The sequence below is a fragment of the Vulpes vulpes genome, chromosome 7 (assembly GCF_048418805.1).
Source record: "Vulpes vulpes isolate BD-2025 chromosome 7, VulVul3, whole genome shotgun sequence".
Classification (NCBI taxonomy): Eukaryota; Metazoa; Chordata; class Mammalia; order Carnivora; family Canidae; genus Vulpes; species Vulpes vulpes.
The window spans coordinates 100,775,977-100,800,264 of record NC_132786.1 but is presented as its reverse complement, the minus strand read 5'-3'; the positions used below and the strand labels follow the sequence as shown (position 1 = coordinate 100,800,264).

Below are 24,288 nucleotides of genomic sequence, written 5' to 3'. Positions count from 1 at the left end.
TTCACCCAAGTACCACCCAAGAGGACTATGAGTGTGTGTGTGGACTATTCGCACACTCTGAATGCTATTCTTTAAAAAAAAAAAAAAAATCTGGACTGAATTTATGAATAGTAAGATCTTTTCTGTGGTTAAACCTTATTTTGAATTTACAAATTAGGAGAGACTAGAACGCTGAATTCTACTATATGAGGGCACGAATTAACTTGAAAATAGAGCAATTTCTATCTACAAGGGTTCTAAAGAAAGAACTATGAATGACCTGAGTTTATTTAAAAACCATATGCTTCCAGCTTGAGAGCACATTTTATCACAGTGTGGGATTTAATTTAATGTGATTCTCTATCTTAAGTCCCACCCAAGGCTTCATTTAAATAGATCTAACATCAGTTGTAATACAATCATGTAGCATCAACTGCAAAGGTAATAACATAAAAATACCAAATAAACTGAAAACGTGTTAATTGTAAACAATCCCCTTTATTAATAATCTTAGCACTTTTAGGGAATACAGTCATGGTAAGTATCTGTAAAATATCTTTCTTTTTTTTTTTTTAAGATTTTATTAATTCATGAGAGACACAGAGAGAAAGAGGCAGAGGCACAGGCAGAGGGAGAAGCAGGTTCCATACAGGGAGCCTGACATAAGACTCGATCCTGGGTCTCCAGGAATCATGCCCTGAGCTGAAAGCAGAGGCTCAACCACTGAGCCACTGGGCTGCCCTGTAAAATATCTTTCATTATCTTATTTCTGTAAAATAAATTTATAATTGTATAACTAATATTCCTGTTAGTTTTAAGTTCCTTTATATGACATGCTACTTAAGAACTATTATTAAAAGGACAATTACATGAAAATAAATGTAGGAAAAGTATAAAATGTTTTAAAAAATATTTGTAAGCTCAGAAACAATTCGAAATATATCTTACAGAAAGGTTACTCCAGCTAAGATTAAAGTTCAAAAATTACTTCAATAATACTTGTAGGGATTTGAAAGATTAAAGAAATATAATTTTATGAAGATGCTTCACAGATCAGCAACTTCTCTATTATGTAAGCCAGTAAATTTGCTTTGGAAAAAGTACATGTTGATAAATCTTCCCAGATATGTTTTCTGTCGATTGATATGATCAGATGTATTTTACTTAAAATTAGGATTGTCTGGAGTTTGGTAGATTTAATTATTTGTAATTACCCAGCTGTTGTCAGCCTGTGGCCATTTTATGACAGTGGTATCTACTATGTGGGTCAGGTTCAACTGTATATCTTCTCAAACACAGATTTAATGTGCTATTGATGAAACCATTACTAGAACCAAATTAAAGTCTGGGCTGATGTATTGGTCCATAGGGACCTGTCAGACATGAAAGGAGTAATTAGTATTCATTACTTCATACTCCACAACATTCCAATTATTAATGAACTTCAACTTTTGGACTATGCTATATCTATCACAAGCGTCTTCTCAGACATTTGTTATTAGGAAGAATAAACTAATATTGGTTAAAAAAAAAAAAGGCCCCTAAAACAAACAGAAGTAAAATAAACAAAAACACCATTAATGGCGGAAAACTTCATGAGGGATGTGGCTTTCAGGAGGATGCAAATGTTATCCCACTTGTGTGGGAGGAAGAGGATTGCAGTGAGGACAAGCTGGGTGAATGCTCTGGCCTTGAGTCCCCATCTTTTCCTTGTTTTCAATGCTATCTTGTCTTTACAATACAAGGGAAATGTCTGCAATCACAAAAGTAATTGTATGGACATAATAACATAGAATTGTAAAGACAGAAGGGAATAGAAAAATAATCAATGTTTATTTTTGGACATGAGAATAAGATGTCCATCAGAAAGTTTACAACAACATAGGTCGGTTTGGGATGTGATCAAGTTAAAATAAAAATTTTTCTGTTCCTGTTCTAATAATCCAAATGGTATCTCTATTATTAAAGCCCTGTTGACCTTTATCCATTAGTTTTCTTTTCCATCATTTTCTCCTTTTTTATTTACTGCATTAGAAGAAAAATAATTCTTACTCGACCAATCTATTTTAATCTTGCATGTATATGGATTTTTAAAAACAATTTCTTTTCTTTAGAGTTACATGAACTCACAAGGAAGCATTTGCTTTGGTGAAACAGACATTTGGCAGGTGGAAATAATGCTTTCACTAAAATATCAAACATTATTCCAAAGTACTTTTAAAGCTCTTATAGGCAAGATTAGTATCAAAATGTGGAATGTATTCAACTTTTTCCATTCAAAAATAAGAGCTGGAAAAAAAATAAGAAGTAGAATACTTCCTCCTAGGAAGAGGCAGTTAATCGTACTGCATACATAACTTGTATTAAAAAAAAAACAGCAGAAGTGCACAAGTCCCTACCTCAGCTCACACTAGTGGTGAGCATGCGAGTTTGTACTAATACTCTGGAAACCAATTTGGCATTATGTTTTAAAGCTGACTGTGCACACGCTCTACAACCTAACTCCAGAATATAAACTCTGAAGAACCTCTTGCTGTGTGTACCTGTAAATGTATATACAAATCTTCAGAGTACTAATATTCATAGTAGCATGGCTTGTAATGGTAGAAAACACAAACACAACTGAAATGTTCCTCAATATGAATACTGAATAAACAGGAACAGTTATGCCACTGGATATGAGAACAATGAAAATAAAACAGAACTAAAAGCAAGAATACAGGTAAGTCTTAGACATGTTAACAGTGGAAAATTCAAGTCCCTTTAGATATACTATGATGACATTTTTGTAAAGCCCCAAATCAAAAAAAAATAAAGTACTTTAAATAAAGTTTTGAAATGATAACAAAGTTTAGAATACTACCTTTGGGAGAGGAGGCCCAATGGGACCTTATTGGGAGAATAAGAGTGGCTTAAAGAATATTGGTAAATTTTCAGTTCATCGTTTGAATGGAAGATATATATCTAATTTATTATGCTTTATAACTTTTATATGTATCAGCATTAAATAATACAACTTAAATGACAAAAAACTCTCTCCTGTTCTCAGGAGTCAACTTAAAACATCAAAAGATGTATGACTGATTTTCTTGTTCACACATCCCACATCCAAAATACAACATGTTACTTCAGGATCTCTGGCTTAGTATCTGATTTATGCTCCCAATCACCAACATACCGCAGTTATTATTGGTTCAAGATTCAAGGGAAATAATATACTTTGACTACCTATTTGTGCTATGTTGTTCATAATTTTTTTTCCTCACCAGGTAAGAAAACATAAATGCAGAAAAAGAGCCTAAACAACTTACTTCAAATCACCAAACTAAAGGGGGGGCAGACCAAGATTTGAACCAAATTTCATCTTACTTCTTGTACCCCAGTATGCTAATTTCTAAAAACCATGTGCTAGCACATAAGCCCCACTTCATAGCCTTGAAGTTCTCTTGAAAATGCTCATGCAGCTAGTTCAAGATCATGGAGTCATCACTGTATTTATCTTCCCTCCCATGCCAAATCCTACAGAAAAGATGGAAAAATATATGTTCAAAGAAAGAATAAGTTCAAAATCATGCTGGAAAGAGTACAAGGAGTAGAAGCCAAAAAAAAAAAAAAAAGAATTTAAAAAACTGATGAAAAATCTCATGGAAAACATTAGCAAAACTAATAATAAATAATCCATGGAAGGCTAATAATAAACATGTCCTATTAACAAATCAAGGAAATATAAAACAAAGCAGCAATGAGAGAAGGATTCTGTTATCTGATGTTTCTATTGGCTCTCCCTTGTATGATGCCATATTTACTGTGTTCTGTGATTTTTGCCTGTGAACTCCTATACCTTGGAATTATATTGTGTACAGTTCTCTAAAGTCTGGGTTGATGTACATAATTCCAGACAGGATTTTTATTTTCTTCTGCCAAGTACACTGGGGCGTGACCAATCTGGTGCCTCTTAAAAATAAGTTATTGGTTTGAGATTTTTAGGGCATCTAAGTAGAAATTTGTCTTGAATTATTTTTTGTCTTGAATATTTTTAAGAGAGTTTCTGATTAGGAACTCTCAGGGGACATTTTCTCACTTCTCAGTGCCAAAGTACAGAAAGGAAAGCACTCCTTTCCACAGGGCTGGGTTTTATTTGGTTTTTGACAAGTTTACCCTCAAATTGAAGGCTTGGCCCCTTGAGGCTCTAGCATTATACAGCAGCCTCTTAGCAGACTTCACACCCTCAGCTGGCATGGTCCAGGCTCCAGGTATCCATCAAAACAGAAATTCTATGTCATCAGGTTTTAGCAGGTACCCTCAAGAAGAAAACGAGCTTTGGCGTTCCTTGTCTATCCAATTCCTGCTTTTTAGGTACACTCTTTTTTTTATTTTTTTGTCAACCAAGCGCCGGAAGGTGTGAATATTTTAACACACTTAGTTGTTTTTCAGCATTTACACATCTAATCTGCCTGAAATGAAAGTCTGTGTTTTTATTGTTTTATTTTGACTTTGGTTAACCATCTTTTAAAAGACAAAGATGTTTCTTATTCATAGAGAACTTGTAATCTAATACAGACATAGGGCTGAAAACAAAAACAAAAACAAAACATCACTTACAAGGGACAGATAAAGGCAAAATGTCACAGTGGCCCAGTACAGAATGGACTCGGCATAGGAAGACCTGAAAGTGGAAACTCAAAATTCCCATTTAATTAATTAAATGGCAGTTGGATCCTGAATGGAGCAGAATTTGGGATTTGTAGAAAGACCATGTAAGTAAAACATCATATCATACGAGGGGGCAATTAATCTGTGTGAATAAAGGGAGTAAGTTATCAAATAGGTAAAACATTTCATAGGCTTCAGAGAAGAGCTTCATTTTAATTTACTGTAACAGGCAACAGAGAATTCTTAATGGGTTCTTCAACAGGCCAGTGATAGAAGCAATATTAGGAAAAGATTATTTTAACCACTCTCTGGGCTGGAGAGGAGTGAGCATACAGAATGTCAGGACATGACTTCATGCAACAGTCTACATAGTCAGCCAAGATCTCCTTATCAAGCTCCACTGGCTTCTTAGACTTCCTTTCTAGCACCTTCATCTTTGAATGTCTTTGAATGCAATAAGTGAGCTCATTGCTTCTTTTCCTGCACTTACTCCTATTGCTGTACCACATCTCTCCATGAACCACACCATCATTTAACCTAGCAGAAGACTGTAAATCACCCTTGAACCTTCCTTTTTTCCCTTAACAACATCCCATTAATGACCATGAACTGATGAAACTAACTCCTTCAGAATTCTTTCGTGGGTCCTCTCTCTCTAGTATCACTGCCTTAGTTTAGGGTCATATCATGTCTCAACTGGACGACTGCAATTGTTTGGTAATTAGATCTTGGCCCCATGGACCCTGGTCCATGTCCCTTCCATCAGTACTTCATAATGCCGACAGCATGTCCTTCCAGACGCAGATCTGATTACATTACTCCTAGGGTGCCTAAAAGTCTTCACTAGCTTCCCCACTGACATGCTCATGGTTCTCAAGTGAAAATATGGGGACTCCAGATTTGTTACTCGAGGAAGGAAAAGTCTGTTGGTTAAGAACCACTGCTGCTGTCAACTAATGTTACTGATAGGAATGGGCCCCTTTAGTATGTTTGGGGAAAAGAAAAAGAATTATCAATCAATAGGAAAAGGTCAAATTTAAAGTCATCTGTGGGTACCCAAGGATGTCCACACTCTGGGGGGCCTGCCAATCTCTCAGGTCTCAACTTCCCCAGGCCTTACTGTCCTTTATCCCTTCCAACACAAGACTCTCCACTGATGTGGATCCTATTTGCAGTCCTGCCCAAAGCTGTTGGGCTGTTTTGCGTTTTAATATTTGGTTTATTTCTCTCATTCCAAAATTCTCTTCTTCTACTTGTGTATCTGACAAATGCCCACTCACCTTTCTAGATTCATATTAAATGTTAAGGTAATCAAATGTAATTTTTTCCACAAAGCCTTTCTTAGTCTCCACTATGGCAATGATGAATCCCTGCCACGTATACTTCTAATGTCACACCAATGGCTCTGTCTTTCTTTTATTGTTTACAGGGTCTGCCTCTCCCCTAAAGGAAACATAGCTTCCTGAAACCCAGGGTCTCTATCTTATCACGCTGAGGATCTGCAGCCCTTGTACTGTGCCTGGTATAACAGAGCTCAGAGAAGTTTTATCAGTGACTGATACAGTATGTAAGGACTCCACCAGCACTCAGATTCTCTGGAAAAAGATACTAAAAATATCTGCAAGAGAGAGGGAAGTAGGAAAAACTGGAGATACAGATATGAATTTATACTCATGTAAGTCATTGTTCCCATATGTAAGAGTTTAGGAACCAGGATCATTAACATAATAACTGCATGTGATAATCACCATTTGTTATATTCTTATGGATTATTTTCAATTCTCTTGGCCTTTACAAAAAAATGTTGGAACGATATGATCAGTTCTATAAAACCTAAAAGAGAGTACCTATTCCGGAAATAATATAATTTGGAATAAGTTGCTCTAGACTGTGATAAAGCTTTGATGTTCTAGGAAAATAATTTGTTTCTGAAATATAAGACTTCTGGGATTCACAATAATATGTAACTATATCTATCCTGAGGAAACATCATGACTCAAATTTATTAGTCCCTGGAAGTTTTAAATTTTATATACATATATATGTAATTAAATTTATGTTTATATCTGTTATATATTATTTATATTATATATTTAAATACATAACATATAAAATTATACATGTTTATAATATATTTAAATGATATAAATATATACATATATATATATAGAGAGAGAGAGAGAAGAGAGGAAGAATCACCAAATTCTTACCCTTAAATTGTGTTACTAAAGGTCCAAGTTAAAGCTAGAGAATGTGCATTTCACGATGAAACATTTTAGGCCTTCCTAATATAGTCAAAACCTTAATAACAAAGATTTCACTTCAGTGACATTCAAGATTTTACACTATATTTTTAACACATCAGACACGGCTACAATTATATTTATGTCAGAGTTGCAGTTTGTCAAGTAGCTTATTAGATTTTTCTAAATGCATGGCTGGGTAAATTTTGGCTTATTAAACAATTATAAGTTGTCAGTCACTATAAATGGATTTACTCATATAATAAATACTAGTTGGCTAGGGACCATTTAAAAAACACAAATCAGTTATCCTTAAGTAGACCTATTTCCACTTAAAATGGACAGGAATAAACTGGTGATGAGAAAGGAGACCGTTCACTTTGAGGCAGAGACTGGGTGTCAAAGCAGGGTGTTGGAGAAATTCTGAAATGGTATCTCTTTGAAGAAAAGAGCCCACCAACAAAGAGAAGGAAACCCAGTGAAATAAGTGTAGTGACTGTAGGTTCCACACAGAGCCCATGGAATGCCATAACCCCTGTGAGCCTACAAAGGCTTGGTCAGAGACACATTTGCTGAATGTGACCTTTGACACATGCATAGAAAGTGCTGTGATGGGGATTCCTGGATGGCTCAGGGGTTGAGCATCTGCCTTCGGCTCAGGGTATGATACTGGGGTCCTGGAATTGAGTCCCACATCAGGCTCCTCCCGGGGAGCGTGCTTCTCCCTCTGCCTATGTCTCTGCCTCTCTCTGTGCCTCTCATGAATAAATAAATAAAATCTTAAAAAAGAAAAAAAAAAAGAGAGAAAGTGCTATGATAACCCCTGGGAAATGGCTTCCCCACCCGTAGTAGAATGTTCTGGAGAGTGGGGTGTCCAGGGGAATGGCAGCTGATTGGAACATCACTTAGAGCTCTAAGCAGTTCTTAGTTGGTGGCATTGCTGCTGGTATGGGAATGATTTTCAGGGTCCACTAATGAATTAAAAAAAATATATATATATATTATATACATAGTGCAAACTTATTAGAAAAAAGAGAACTAGTCCAGTAAACCTCTCATTTTGTGGATGCCATTACTTTGGTTGAAGTGGAGTGAAACCAAAAACAGTGAATGGACTTTGAATTATCCTATTGAAAAATATTTAATAAACAATGATACAAAAGATAGGTGGTTTAGGTAAACACACAAAAGGTGTCTTGCCAAATCTTAAACTGCTTTGGTATGAACTGATAAAGGAGCAACTACTCTCAGATTTGTGACAGATTTTTTGGTTTATCAATCAGGGACTGGACAACATGAATCTAAATCTATCAAAGAAATAGTCTGAAAGTCTGGGTCATGTTGAGGTTGCTTCTGACTTGGAACGGAGCTGCCGTGGAATGGAAACTCAGAGACATCATCAAGAAGATTCCAATGGACTGCGCTGATTTTGAACCTAACAGAAGTTGCTGATCACATTCATATACAGCACAAAAAAAATTCAACAATACTTACTTCCCTTTTTTAATCGTGTTTCTGCCAAGCAGTGGATCAAGGACTGGGTCTATTGTTTCCTCCAGATTTTCAACTAAGATGACATCTCCAAAGACCAAAGCAGTTTCAATGGCATTCAAAAACCTTGAAATTCAATCAGAATTGAGATAATAAAATGTATATAAGCACAGGGAAAATGTTCAGAATTATTTATATTAAATTATATTTGATTTAATGTAGACTTTTTTTAATGAGACAGACTTAGAGAAATCTGTTTCATGAAGTATTCAAGTAGATTACATAGAAATCCATGATTAGATTTTGAGATGAATTACACAGTGATATTTTCCAAGTGAAATTCAACAGTATGAATAAGTCTATGTGTAAATTAGTTCTTTTGACAGTAACCATGGTTCAGACAAATGCAACTTACCCAAACATCATAAATTGAAATTCATTTAATGAGTCCTTTTTTGATAAAAAAATTCAAAATATATTGAATACCTTGTGGTTTTGTCAAATATTCATTTTTTTAAACCTTAGTTTCGGTCATGATAAGTGGTAAATTATCATTATACTACATTCTCCCTCTCCAAAAATAGGCTCTCCCCCTCAAAAATAATTTCCTCCAAGTATTCAGTATTCCTCCAGTATTCATCCAAGCTAGGAGTACATATATCTGTATGACAGAAATTTCTTATTTCGTTTTATATGTGAAAAGATGATAAAAGGGTCAAATCAAATACCAGTAAGTCTAAAATTATTTAATATTAAAAAAATAAAATAAAATTATTTAATATTAACTGAACACCAACTATGTACACAACAACTTTATTTATCAGACAGTATTGTCATGAGGACCTAATGACAGAAAGTCTTGGAGTAGACTCAGTTTTCAAAAGCAATATATAAAACTTGACTAAGAAACTCTCTTTAGGCATTCAACATTGGGACTTGCAGCCATGCTAAAATTCTACAAGAGGCGAGATATATATTCAGGAATAGGATTCTAATCCACTGACAATTCCTGTGTTGCCATATGCCAAATGCCCCAAAGGATTACAGTCCCTCCTATTCCATTCTTGGTCTTAAGAAACTGGCTGATTTTTCCACTCGGGTGCAGTGTTTGATTTCATCTTCAACCTAATTTCATCTTCAGGTAAGTGGATGCCATGTAATAGAAATGCCCGTTCAGCAAAGATGTTTTACATGAAAGATGAGCAAGCAGATAAACAAGAGATGTCATACTGTCACGTCACAATAGCAGAGCAGTCTAGCAAGTGCCTGGACTCTGTAAAAATCAGACCCATTTCACAGCAGCTAAACAGAAGGCCAATCCTCCCAATTTCACTTACCCTTTCTGGCCCAAATGTGTGACTTTCAAGTCAGTTCCGTACTTATTCTTGATCCACTTAATTCCCTGTTGCTGGGGATCTATCATCAGTGGCCAGCGCTCACAGTGTGTTAGGATGGTGGCATTTTCGGTGGACATCCTGTCATTGGGGAGCCCTTCGTTATTCCAGGTGGCAATGGTAGCGTCATCCGTCAACATAGCAATCACATCCAGGCCTTCAGTTATTGGGATGGAAACCTTGAAAATCAGAGTTGAATGCAATAAATGGCCAGCATCACGAGGCAAATGACTCACTGTAACAGACTAGAAAATGAGAGACCAAAACCAAGACAACACATGCAAATTCTCTTTGGGAGCTCTGAAGCCACTGTGAAATACAATCTGACCCCGATCAGCACAGTATTTACCTCCCTGAATTCTATCAAATGCAGTATTCAACATCTGGTTTATTACTGCATCTGATGTCAAGGGAAAGAGACTTCGCCCTACATCTATGGCTGCTCCAATAGGGAGGGGGGAACTGAGACACTAGGGAGGACTACAGGACCACAGAAGTCTACTTGCCCCATGGGCTAATCACCCCACATTAAGCAATGCCATACACAATATCTTGCCCAGGCAACTCATCCTGTGGTACAGGCCCCACACTATGAAGAGATGACTTCTCTTTCATGGATAGGTTCCATGGAATGTATTCAGTCTGCTGGCACTCCATCAGCTTACTGGTTGTACCTAGGAGCTGAGATTGGAGCCTCTCCACTGAGAGGGAACCACCTGCCCTGTGACTGTGGAAAGTAGCATTGCAAAATGAGGAGATAGCTCCTTTAAGAGAGAGGAAGAAACCTATTTTTAATTAATTAATTAATTAATTAATTAATTAATTATTAAAGATATTATTTATTTATTCATGAGAGACAGAGAGAGAGGCAGAGATATAGGCGGAGGGAGAAGCAGGCTCCATGCAGGAAGCCTGATGTGGGACTTGATCCTGGAACTCCGGATCACATCCTGAGCAGATGCTCAACCACTGAGCCACCCAGGCGTCCCCCTATTTTATTTTAAAAATACTTATTTACTTATTTATTTGGGGGTGGGAAAGATTGCGTCTATGTGCAAGCATGGGGCGAGGGTGGGGAGGTGGGTGCCAGCGGCAGGGGGAGGGTAGCAGACTCCCTGCTGACAGCACAGAACCCTACATGGGGCTTGATCTCACGACCCTGGGATCATGATCTGAGCTGAAATCATAAGTGTGCTCAGAACTGAATGAGCCACCCACATGCCCCAGACACCAGTTTTAAAGAATTAGGCTCATTCTTTACAAAAGTAGACTTTACAAAAAATAATTAAGATTATAGAAAGGAATTTATTAAGGAATTTATTCATTTGGTCATCAATCACCAATATTTATGGAGCACCTCCTATGTAGTAAACACTATCTGGAGGCTGGGTAGAGGGTAACATGGAAACATGCCTCAGAAGAGAGGGCAGTAAGAGCCCTACTTAGAGTGGGCCGGTGGGATGGGGTGGGATGGGGTGTAGCAGCAGCAGGAGTCAAGACCTGTTGGTTGGCCATGGATCTTCAGCGAAGAAAATGCCGGAAGAGTTCTTACAGTAGAGCTGCGATGCAAATTAATGTCAATACATCCTAGGGAAAGTAGCACAATATTCCTACTGTCTCTGACCCCGGTGTTATCTTAGAAATAAATCAAACTCTATCTCCTATTGATATGAGCAACAAGCTTTGCTATTGACACACAGCTTTCTTTTTTTTTTTTTTTAATTTCTATTTATTTATGATAGTCACAGAGAGAAAGAAAGAGAGAGAGAGAGAGAGAGAGAGAGAGAGGCAGAGACATAGGCAGAGGGAGAAGCAGGCTCCATGCACCGGGAGCCTGATGTGGGATTTGATCCTGGGTCTCCAGGATCGCGCCCTGGGCCAAAGGCAGGCGCCAAACCACTGCGCCACCCAGGGATCCCGACACACAGCTTTCTTAAAGACACAAGAAAATTGGTATCTTTTAGAATAAGCAGCCTCCCATTAGCAAGGGATCTGTGGCTTTACCTTCTTCCCTTCTACTTAATGCAAACAACCTGAAACAACCGGAGGCTTCAAATAACTTTAATTTCTGATGCTAAAAGAAATAAGAGATGGTATACATGTAGATCTTTGTGTCCAAATTTGATAGTTTGAATTGTTTGAGCACCCACTGGGCACACGGTTGAGTGCAGGGGATTAAAGAGAACCCCCTACCATGTTTACATGGTCAGTCTAATCTAGTAGGGGAAATCAAGCAGGTAGCTCACATTAAAGAAGATCATAATTGCTGTGCACTACTTTGAGACTTAAATTTTTTTTTTTGAGACTTAAATTTTTAGAAACAAATTTTAGGATATATTCTTTTTTTAAAGATTTTATTTATTTATTAATGAGAGGTACACACACAGAGAGAGAGAGAGGTAGAAACACAGGCAGAGGGAGAAGCAGGCTCCATGCAGGGAGCCCGATGTGGGACTCGATCCCGGGACTCCTGGATCACACCCTGGGCTGAAGGCAGTGCTAAACTGCTAAGCCACCCAGGATGCCCTTTAGGATATATTCTTGATAGTATTATGTTCAAATAGGTAGTTGCATCAGTACATCAAGAAATTTTCTTCATTAGAATATTTTTTTAGATATTTACCATACAGTCATTATTTTCACAATAAACTTTAACCTAGGTTTAGGTAGGGGAAAATAAACCTCATTTCACATGTATCTTCTTTTTAATTCATTCTTCTCTTCAGAATTCCTCAAAGGACTCTGCAGAAAGGAAAATAAATCTGGAAACCCAGTGCATAAAGGGAGCGCTTTAAGTCTCAAGTCAGCTTTGCAAGTCTGTAAGGCTTCATCTAGTTGCTTCATTAAGTAGCATCAATTTAAGTGTGACCCAGATGCTACTAGGAGATGAGCTGGCAAGGGGGTGTGGGAGAGGAGTGGGAGGGGTAGGTGGGAAAAAGAAACTCTCCTCTGCAGAAAGAAAGCTTCTACTGGAGAGAGAGGTCTGGAAGTACATGCCATGAGCTAACCCACACTAATCCTAACACCAAACGTGTATCAGAATCATCTGGAAGCTGACCAAGTGGTATATGCCAAAGGAAAAAAGTAAACTTCCTGATGAGGTCACACTTGCATATCTCAAAGGAACCCAAGCACACTATTGTTGGGATTGCAAACTGGTGCAGCCATTGTGGAAAACAGTAGGGAGGTTCCTTAAAAAATTAAAAATAGAATCATCATACGGTCCAGGACTTGTATTACTGGCTGTTTACTCAAAGAACATGAAAACACTAATCCAAAAGGACATATGCACCCTATGTTTACTTCAGTTATTATTTAGAATAGCCAAATTATGGAAGCAACCCAACTGTCTATTGATAGAAGAATGCATAAAGATGTGTGATATATTCAACAGAATATTATTCAGCCATAAAAAAGAATGAAATCTTGCCATTTGCAACCACATGGTTTGTGGTTAGAGAGTATAATGCTGAGTGAAGTCAGTGAGAGAAAGACAAATATCATATGATTTCACTCCATGTGGAATTTAAGAAACAAATGAACACAGGAAAAAAGAGACAAACCAAAAAAAGAGACTCTTCAATACAGTGAACAGACTGCTGGTTACCTGACAGAATCGGAGGGATGGGTGAAATTGGTGATGGGGTCAGAGACTACACTCCTGACGAGCACTGGATAATGTACCCAAGTGCTGTACCCCATACACCTCAAACTAATGTAACACTGCATATTAATTATACTGAAATCAGAATAAAAAGACGAAATGCGAAGTTGCTGAATTAAAAAAAAACAAAACAAAAAAGCCCCACATTTCTCCTCACAGGATGGTGACAAAGCTACTAATATTTAGAAGGCTTTAAGTGTTTACAAAATTTATTCATCTACATTCCCTCTTTTCAATATCTCATGTAACTTATAGTTCTCCAAAGCAGAGATCTCTGTTTTCGTGTAGGATGCTGAGGCTTAGAAAGGCTAACAGCACTAATAGCTCCATGTTTTGTTCTGTCTAGGAGCTGCTAGGTCAGGTTGATGAGCAGAGTGTAAACCCCTCCATGAACCTGTCCACGCCCCGTTTGTGTGCCCAGAGGACAACAACTCTGGATGAAACAACTTGGGATACCACTTTCCTTGGACGTACAGGCCCTGTATGCCCACTACCTCTGTCTTGTTTGGTCACCACCCTCTGAGCTACTCTTTGGATGGAAACAATTTTGAGTAACAGTGTAATTTGGACCCTCAAGGCCACACTGCTATGCTGCTGTTTCTTCTCCATCCATCTTCCAGACTCACGCCCCCGAGACCGCACATTCTGACAACGCTTCTTCCCACATGCCCTTTAGCATCTGGTCCTATGTGGACCAAATTGCCTTGCTCCCACTAGCTGCTCATCTTCACCAAAATTCCAGTTCTCACCAAGGGCAGTAATTCTTAACCCTATGCTGCATACTGGAATGTACGAGGGCTTTCAAACACTGCCAACATGTAGCCTCCCATCACTAATGACTTGACTTCAACTAACATGAATATATTTTAAAAGTTCCCTCCTACGTGATCTCAACATGAGGCTGGGGTGCAAGCACAAGTTTCCTTGGGTCTCACTTCACTTGAGGTTTTCTCAAGTAGACAGTTTCCTTAATACTCTCAATACTCAAAATGTGCATGGGAAAGAACTGTCATTTTTCTTACTTCCCTACAGATCATTCCAAGACCACTGGTCTTCCATTTTTCAATTAAAAAAAAGCCACTTTTGAGGCTCATGGAGTCCAGTTATACAATCCGCTATATGTCTCCTCATCTTCATTATTAAGGACATAGCTATTGGTCCTTCTCGCCTTTCTAAGTTTTGCTATCCATCTGTGGCAATGTCGGTGCCCACATCGATAACGAATCTAATTTCAGGCTTTGACATCCTTCATGCCAAAGCTCTGCATTTCCTTTCCACTCCAGCATTCTGGGAGAAAAAGCAGAGGGAGAGTAAAGTAACAGAACCACCTGGGAAGATGACACAACATCACCATCTCTGGGTTCCCCTACAGCCCCCCACTCCCAATGATGGTGACATGTTTTTGATAAGGGGTTATAATATCTCTTTCCTTAGATGACAAATGCTGTCTCAGACCTTGTAATAATCTGAAATCATTTTATTGAAATCTAAACACTTAATACCCACTTCTTTAAACATGATTGTCTATACCTCTCACCTTTAAATATAATATTTACTATAACCAACAGTAGTGAGATATCTAGTCTCTTACCTACCATGTATTTTTTTATTATGGATATATATATATATATATATATATATATACACACCATTGGATATATAAATATATAAAAATATATATAAAATATATTTTTATATATTTATATATATTATATATTATTAAATTTTGCCATTTGGTCCATTTTTCTGCATCCAGTTCAGTGGCATTAAGTACATTCACACTGTCATACAACCATTACCACCATCCATCTCAAGTTTTTTATCTTCCCAACTTGAAACTCCATACCCATTAAGCAAGAATTCCCCAACCCCCTCTTCCTGCAGCTCCTGGCAACTACCACTGTACTTTCTATGAATCTGACCACTTTAGGTACCTCACAGAAGTAGAATCACACGATCTTTGTCCTTTTATGACTGGCTTATTTCACTTAGCATAACGTCTACAAGGTTCATCCATGTTGTAGCATGTGAGAGGAGTTCCCTCCTCTCTAACACTGAATAATATTCCATTATATGTATATGCCACATTTGGTTTATCGTTCATCTACTGAGGGCTACTTGGATCGCTTCCACCTTTTGGCTACAGTGAATCATGCTGCTATGAACAAATATACAAGTACTCGAGTCTCGGCTTTTACTACTTTTGGGTGTATACCCACAAATGGAATTGCTGAATCATTTGGTAATTCTGTTTTTAATTTTTTGAAAAACTTTACGATATTTTTAACCACAAATTTCTGGCTCCACTTGCATCTCTATCTAGCTTAATTAGCATCTTCCATTCCTTAGCTGTTCCTCTGCCTGTCCCATGACCTTCTCTGCCTTTGTTTCCTTCTGGCTTATCTGACCTGGCTGTCATCTTCTGGTCCTCCCTTTTTGCTTTTCCACTTAAAAAAGAAAACAACATTTATGTATTTATATTAGACACACAGAGAGAGAGTGAGTGAGCAAGAGCAGGAGGGGCAGAGGAAGAGGGAGAGAGAATCTCAAGCAGACTCTATGCTCAGCACAGAGCCCAAAATGGGGATCGATCTCACACCCTTGAGATCATGACTTGAGCTGAATCAAGAACCAACTGTACCACACCATCCAGGAACGCACCTCCCCTCCTTTTTTTTTTTGCTCTCACACTCTATTACGGATGAAGACCTTATTACTATGACTACAAATTTATCTTTTTCAAGTTCATCCTTGGTTTCTTAAAGCTGCTTGGCAACAATTAACATCTATTTTCCTATTTCCCTCAATGGGCATTTTTGATGTTTTTACCACTCTCCTCACACATGCTCTCCTGATTCTAATTTGCTCATCTTCGGCCAGATGCTACTGCATTTTCCTAGCTTCCCAAGAGGAGAAAGACCAGCAGGTGAGGCTGCATCAATTTTCTATCAGTTTCTCTGCCTCTGACCACCTTTGTCTCCTCCCTCCCACCTGAGTTCAAAGAGTCTTGCTTCTCCTATCCGAGGGTCATTTTACTGACCTCTATTCTGGAGCCCATTTCCTCTCAGCTTCTGGTGGCTCATCCCTTTTCACCCTTCCATCCTCCACAATTCCTTTTCCATTTCTTCTCTGGAAACAGATCCATGCTCTCATCTCACTCACATTGAAGAACCAACCCTGCACACACTCCATGTCTCTAACTAGGTTCTCTGCTTACCTCCTTACTATCATGGGCAAATTCGTCCCAGAATCATCTGTCTTTTCCTTCTACTTCCTCACCTCCCACTTACTGTGTAACTCAGTGCAATCTGGCTTCCTGGCTTGTTACACCTTCGTGGTCACAGAAGACCTTCACATTTCCATGTGTCATGGCATTTTCAGTTCTTAATTCTTCCCTCACTTGTCTCTGTGGCTTTGGCATCACTGACCATTCCCATGTTTATACTCTTGTCTCCCATGGTACCCCATATGCCTGAGGTGTTCTCCAATCTTTACACTTTCTTCATCTTTCTCTACTTCCCACTTACATGTCAGCACCAAGTCAGTTCACTTTACTCTAAAGCTCCTCTGATGTAATGTCACCTCCCGAGTGCAGTTCTAACAATCACCTACACACATCGATGACTCCCAAAGCTGACTCTCCACCCAATAACTCTTACCCAGCTCCCTACTGGTCATCGACTCTTGAATGCTTCAGAGACACTGTGCAATCATCTTCCTAAAACCTTCAGCTCTTTTTCCAAACCAATTTCAATCTCTGAGAATGGCACCTGCACATACTATCCTATCTCCCCCTCACTCCAATATGCAATCCGACACTTTGTTTCACCAGCTCTTCCTCCATGTCTCTTCTGGCATCGCTCCCCTGCTCACCACGTCCACTGTCATTCACTTTGTTTAGCTCATTGTCTTCTAGATGGTAATCATAACACATGGCCTCAGTAACAATAGTCTCGTCCCCTTTCAAGTCACTATTTCTTCTGTGCCCAGTGTAAGATGTCGAAATGTATAACTCTGACCACAGGCCTACTTAAAATCTTTCAGTGACTCCTGATGTTTATGAGAAAATCCAAACTCTGTTTCTTAGTTTATAATATGGGAATTCAAATATGGCTTATTAATTATGTAATGTTCATCTACATTTTCCAGTCTATAATGATATATCAGCTTTACATTTTAAAAAACTTATTTACCATTCTAATACTTAAATCACTTGGAACTCTTTTTGTTTACTTTGAAGCTGTGTAGGAAGCACTAACTATAGTTTTGTCCAAAAGGTTGGTCAGCTGTTCCATCACCATTCATTGAAAAATCCATGATTTCCCCCACTGATATGCAATGTATATTTAAGCACATATTCCTTTATTTTAAAATATGTACTGACAGTCTGGTAGTTCCTCAAAGGATTAAACTTAGAATGACCATGCAGCCTAGAAAAATCTTACTCCTGCATATGTACCAAAGAGAAACGAAACACGTCCACACAAAAAAACCTCTACACAAATCATTCTAATGTTCACAGCAGTGTTTTTCATAATAACCAAAAAGTAGAAGCAACCCAAATGCCCATCAACTGATGAATGCATAAATAACATGTGGTACATTCATATAACAGAATATAACTCAGGCCTAACAAGTAATGAAATCCTGATACAGGCTATGCATTGTGGATAAACCTGGAAAACATGCGAAGAAAAAGAAGTCAGGCATCAAACACCACAAGCTGTATGAGTTCATTCATAGAAAGTGTTCAGAACATGCAAATCTATAGAGACATAAAATAGACTGGCAAATATCTAAGCCTGGAGAGGATCAGGTGACCGGAGCTAATGGACATGGGGTTTATTCTGGGCGTGATGAAAATGTTCTGGAATTCACTGTGATGATGGTTGTACAACTCTGAGAATACACTAAACACTCCTGAAATGTATACTTTAAATGGGTGAATTATATGGTATGTAACTTACATCTCAATGAAACGATATAGTGAACATCTACAATGTTCCAGGTGCCATTCCAGGCTAGAGCAGTTAGCAAAACATACAAAATTCTTGCTTCTATGTAGTTGAGGGAGAGGAAAGCTATTAACCACAGCAAATGAATAAATAAAATAATGTATCAGAAAATGATAAATGTTGCGGGCAACTGGGTGGCTCAGTCAGGTAAGTGTCTGTCTTTAGTTCGGGTCATGATCTTGGGGTCCTGGGATCGAGCCCTGTGTCAGGCTCCCTGCTCTGTGGGGAGTCTGCTTCTCCGTCTCACTCTCTCTCTGTGCTCTCTCTCTCCCTTATATAATAAATTTAAAAAAAAAATACAAAGTAACAAATGTTATGGTGGAAAAAAAATGGAGTGGGATGAGGCATATTGAAGGACGGAGGTTACAATCCTATCTAGGGATTTGAAGATGTTATTTGAACAAAAACTTCATGGATGGGAATGAGATACTTCTATGTCCTGAGAGAAGACACTAAGACAAAGATAGCAGCTAGTGCAAAGGGTCTGCAGTCAGAACATATCTGGTACATGCAAGAAAGGTGGCCTATGTGACTACAGCAGAGCAGTGAAATAGGAAGTGAGATAGAGTAAGAGGCAAAATCATGGAGGGTTTCATAAGACTCTGTATGATTTTTGGCTTTTGCTCTTATTGCAGTGGGGAGTCATCACAGGGGTTTTCAAAGAAAATTCACCTTATCTGACTTGCACTCTTAAAGGATCATGCTAGCTGATATGCTGAGATCAGACTATGGGGAAGAGCGACAAATGCAGCAACAGGAAAGCCAGTTAGGAGGTTTTTACAGTCATTCAAGAGAGGGATGATGGCTTGGCCCATGATGGAAGCAGTGAAGGTGGTGAAAACTGATCAGATTCTGAATATATTTTGAAGGTGTAGCCTACAGAATTTCCTAAACTCACTGCATATGAGTGCCAAAGGGAAAGTCACATCAAGATGACTCCAACATTTTTGGCCCAATTGAGCCATTGTTAAACAAGTTGGGAATACTTGGGCAGAAGAGCTTTTGAGGGAGAAGGTTGGGATTTCAGTCTGGATGTGCTATATGTGAGACATCTTTCAGACACTGGGGTGAAGATGCCAGGGTCTGGGCCACAGATACACTTTTGCAAGTATACTTGCTATATAAAAGGGTTCCTTCCAATGTCACTTTACATATGTCAACAGATCAGTAACAAATGACATGCTTGATTTAAAGATTTTAAAAATCATGGAAATCAAAGTGACTCATTGACTGATTAACTTACAACCATTTGAATCCTCAGGATACCTGGGCCAAACTGACAAGCCAGAGACACTCAGGAGACAGTTACCTACAGAGAGGTGGAGCTCTAGAAAACACCCTGATCTAATGAGGAGAAATAGCAACAGTTGCTTCTTGAGAGGACAGGACGAAGAAACACCTTTAGAGGAAAATTAATTTAAAAATTGAATTATTAAGTGATTTTAGCTCCTCTTGGACCCTGGCACAGGTTTCACATGAATGTGACTGTCCTCCCACTTTGCTGTGACTGAATCTAGAAGCCATCAAAGAAAACTAGCTCAGAAACTGGAACCTTCTTTCTAGAATGACAAACACTGGTTAGGTTTTATGTAGCACTTTCTGCCAGGTGTCCTAGAGACAGAGAATACTCTTCCAAAGGAACATCGCTCGTATAATTTGGAATCATCTTTTTCCTTTAGCCAGCTATGCCCAGAGATAAGTGCAAGAGTAAGCTGGTCGTGTCTTAGGGGCTACCTCTCAGTCTGCAGGGTGCCTGTGGGTTCAAGAGAGGAAGACAGAGCACTGCGAGGGGTGTAGGGCTACAGGAATCACAGGCCCGTAGTTAAAATGACAATGTGTTCAGCACATATCATCAGAAAACTGCTATTTTGCTTTGGGGATAAGGTCAGAATGTTGAGACATTTTGGATAAGTCAATCAATTCTATTGTTTTATTTGTATGACTTCTTCAAAACAAGATTTTATTTAATATTTGGGCTTTGGAGTAAGTGGGAAAATACCCATCGGCTGACAGGAAACTTCCTGGAAATGTACACCCTAAATAATCCTCTACCAGGGATTAAAGATCAATTTTAAAACTAAATTTGAGGGATCCCTGGGTGGCGCAGCGGTTTAGCGCCTGCCTTTGGCCCAGGGCGCGATCCTGGAGACCTGGGATCGAATCCCACGTTGGGCTCCTGGTGCATGGAGCCTGCTTCTCCCTCTGCCTATGTCTCTGCCTCTCTCTCTCTCTCTCTCTCTGTGACTATCATAAATAAAATAAATTAAAAAAAATAAAAATAAATAAAAATAAAAATAAAACTAAATTTGAGAAGGCACGTTTTCAACTTAAACACTATAAAATGACTGGTAGCTTAAGTTCCTACTGTCAGGACTATGTTACACCGAATTGTAACACTAAGATGACAAGGTGAAGTTCAATACTCTGGACAGAACAAGAAGAAGGTGAATTTCCTTATAATTTTGGAAAGAATGAGAAAGCTGGAGAATGCAGAGAAGACCATGCAAGAGGACAATTGTCCATCTGAATTACTTATGGGGTGATCCAGGCAAAGACACCCATAAAGAGGATCAAAGTTTGGTGAAGATGAAACAGAAAAAGGGAAGGGCAGAGTCAGGCAGCTCAAACTCTGAAGCTCATGACACAGCTGGAGTTGGACGGTATTAGTGGAACGCTTTATTCTCTTACGTGAAAGCCTATGTCTGGGGAGAAATACTTTAAGAGAAGCTTTGCACTTCCGAGCAGTATAGAGATAAGCTCCTTTTGAAAATCTTTGACATTAAAAAATGTGTGATACCACAGATATATTAAATCATTACAAAAGGATTGTTCTTTTAAAGTTATTAATTATGGAATGCCTTTAATAATGAACTTTCCCTCAATCATTTCATTTTATTTCATCTGCACAAGTTCCCCTGACATGTATTTATGTCAGGAAAACAACTATTGTGAAAATTGAGGTATTATTATTAACGCAGAGCATTAATTTACAGAGAGACATAGGATGTCGTAAGGGCTTTTGTCAAGTGAGATGCCACAGTGTTGCAGAGAAAACAAGGGCCTAGAAGTCAGACTTCCTGACTTCCTAGTCTACCCGACCTTACGACACCACCTTAGTCACTTAGACTTCTGTGACTTCATTTTGTCCTTTTTTTTCTTTTTTTCATTTTGTTTTTTGTACAAGGACTACCATAAACTAGATGATTTTAAATCTTCCGAAGCTGTGATTTCACTCTGCTCATGGGTTTGGATTCTTAGATTTAGGATGACTTATTTTGATAATTGCATACAAAATGCTCACTTTTAATCTGAAAATAGGGGTGAAAAAAAAGGCTTTAACAAATAACCCATCACATCAGGAAGAGAACTAAGTTTCATGCTATACCCCAACAATAACCCCAATTTGATTTCAGTTACCAGTTTTGTTAAAAGCAGTTGTGTAACTATATCGCTATAGCGTAGAAAAAGTAATTTATTATTTCTTCACCCCTGTGTTGAAACCATCATTTAAACAAGAAACACTGTGACACACAAGAAATGTCTTCATCATACTAGAATTTCTAGTCAGTCAGTCATGACAGGGGTACAAAAGAACCTGGTAGACATACTGGGTTTTTCTACTGAAATTCCAAGATAATGTCTCCAAATGCTGACAAGCTAAGGAGGGGGGCTTACCTTGTGCTGGAGAAAGGGAACCCACTTGCAGTCTACCAGTTCCTGGCGATACGGTTTTGTAAAGGATCCAACGTAAGACACAAATGCTGCTGTAAGGAGAACATCTCCACAGAGGGTCTTCTCTTGAGCTTCAAATGACTGAATAGACTGACACCAGCGAATCTTCTCTGACTGAAAGGCAAAGTTACTCAGATGTAACTGCAGGGTGAACACCACAACAAACGCTTAACGTAACCACCTTACAGCTCAGGTTTAGTCTACTACGCTGTGCTGCAAAGCCTTTAGAGGGAAAAGAACTCGACTGCATGACTGTCATCATCTTTCTTACATTTGAAACCCATGATTACGAAGGGAGCTCTCATACTCTCTTCAGGGTAATTTACTGCAATATGGCATTAGATCTTTCCCATCTCCTTCTTGTTGGGTGCTCTAATTGTCTCTTCAAAAATTGATAGAATTTCCCATCCCTTTGAGAGTGGAGGGCCAAGGGCTTCAGCCAGGACTGAGTGACATTCGGATTTTTATTTTATTTATTTATTTATTTTTTTACATTCGGATTTTTAATGGCAGCTTGGCTGCTCTGCATTCCTTCTGCTTTGCAGCAATGGTAGTACACCACCCTACACAAACATTATTTTAAACATATGGCTATCAGCTGATTATAGACCAAGGGAAAATGACAAATAGCACTCATATCAATAACTAAAATGTAAAGCTTAAAGAGCCATCTATCAAATGTAAAGCTTAAAGAGCCACCTATCTCGGCTGCTATTAATTAAAGAAGAACACTGGTAGTTACTAAACCCGGGTTATTTCTCTAATATGATCACTCTATTGGCAGAAGAACCTAGAGCCTATGTAAAAAAAAAAAAAAAAATCAGGAGGATTTCACTAGTCTTGAAGACAATACACTCAAAGAACGCTGCTGAAGTCCTTGTATCTAGCCATTGTATATAGCCATCTATATAGCCATTTAAAATCTGATTTCCAGGTTAAGTATGCAGAGGCCTCAATATTGGATTTGAATAAAATTGCAATAAATATCTATGGATTAACTGAAGTATAGCTCACTAACTCACTGTTTCAATGCATGCTAAAATTTGTATTCCATTCTAAGAACATGCAAATTAATAGCAACTGAAAAAAGTCAGCAATCTGATAGTACAAGCAAGGAAGAACCCTGTGGAATTCAGCTTTGCTTGTGAAAGAAGAGAGACAACACAGAAAGCAAAAATGATGTATGTCAGAACAGACTGGAATGCCAGTTCCCTGCAAACTACCATAATACCCACGACATGGAGGTTGTGAGACTACCAAGTGAGAATGGTTATCAAAGTTATTTGAAGATTGTCTCCTTGCTTTGCCTAATAAAGATCACCCCAAGTTAGCCATATAAACACTAAGGCACTTCAACTCTTTAGCCCTTTTTATAGAATTCATTACTTTCCCCCCTCAGCTACAGACCATATATCCATTAATTTTGAAGAGAAATTTCTCATTTGCCTTTCCTCCATCTTTGTTGTCTTTGGATAGCAAATGATAAACAATAAAGTGCACCCACCTCATTCTCCAAAACAGCTTTGAAATTTGAAGATTTACTAAACATAGACTTATTGGCTATTGAAATCGTCAATAATTTCACTATACCACCCGTGCAACATAAATCATTACTGACACTGGCTAACAAGGGTTTAAGAGTTGGAACATGTCCTGTAATAAATTTCTAGACAGTTAAAAATCACTATAATTTTATTCTAATGCATTATAGATTGCCTGTAATGTCATCCTGGCTGGGGTGACCCATTTCTAATTTTGAACAGCTGTTCAGCTCAGGAGTTAGTTAATGATTAAATATAAATTGCCTGATTTATTAGTCTGAATGGTTGAGACTATAGCTTCCAGGTCAATGCTATATAGACAAAATCATCAGTCTTGATGCTTTTCAGAAGTTAACTGTCTCCTGTTCTAGTCAGAAAGAATTTATCCTCAAAGAAAAAGGTCTGACATCTTCAATTAATCCTTAAAAAATGTGTGTATACAAATATATATGTAATTTGTTGTTTTTGGCTAGTTAACATGATTTCACCTTCTTTCCTCTCCTTGTCTACATCATCATGAGTAAGCGAAGACTTTGGAAAACATTGCCGTGTGTTAGAGACACATGGTAGAGCCTG

General features: G+C 38.2%; 1 protein-coding gene across 1 annotated transcript in view; it reads right to left on the bottom strand.

The window, feature by feature from the left end:
* The window catches only part of DNAH11 (dynein axonemal heavy chain 11), a 314,532-nt gene that overhangs the window by 62,157 nt on the left and 228,087 nt on the right, over positions 1–24,288 (bottom strand). The window contains exons 63-65 of the mRNA XM_072764523.1: positions 22,115–22,285; positions 9,704–9,939; positions 8,370–8,492 (exon numbers count right to left, since the gene is read on the bottom strand). Coding sequence (XP_072620624.1) covers positions 8,370–8,492; positions 9,704–9,939; positions 22,115–22,285 — 530 coding nt within the window. The remainder of the gene's footprint in view (positions 1–8,369; positions 8,493–9,703; positions 9,940–22,114; positions 22,286–24,288) is intronic.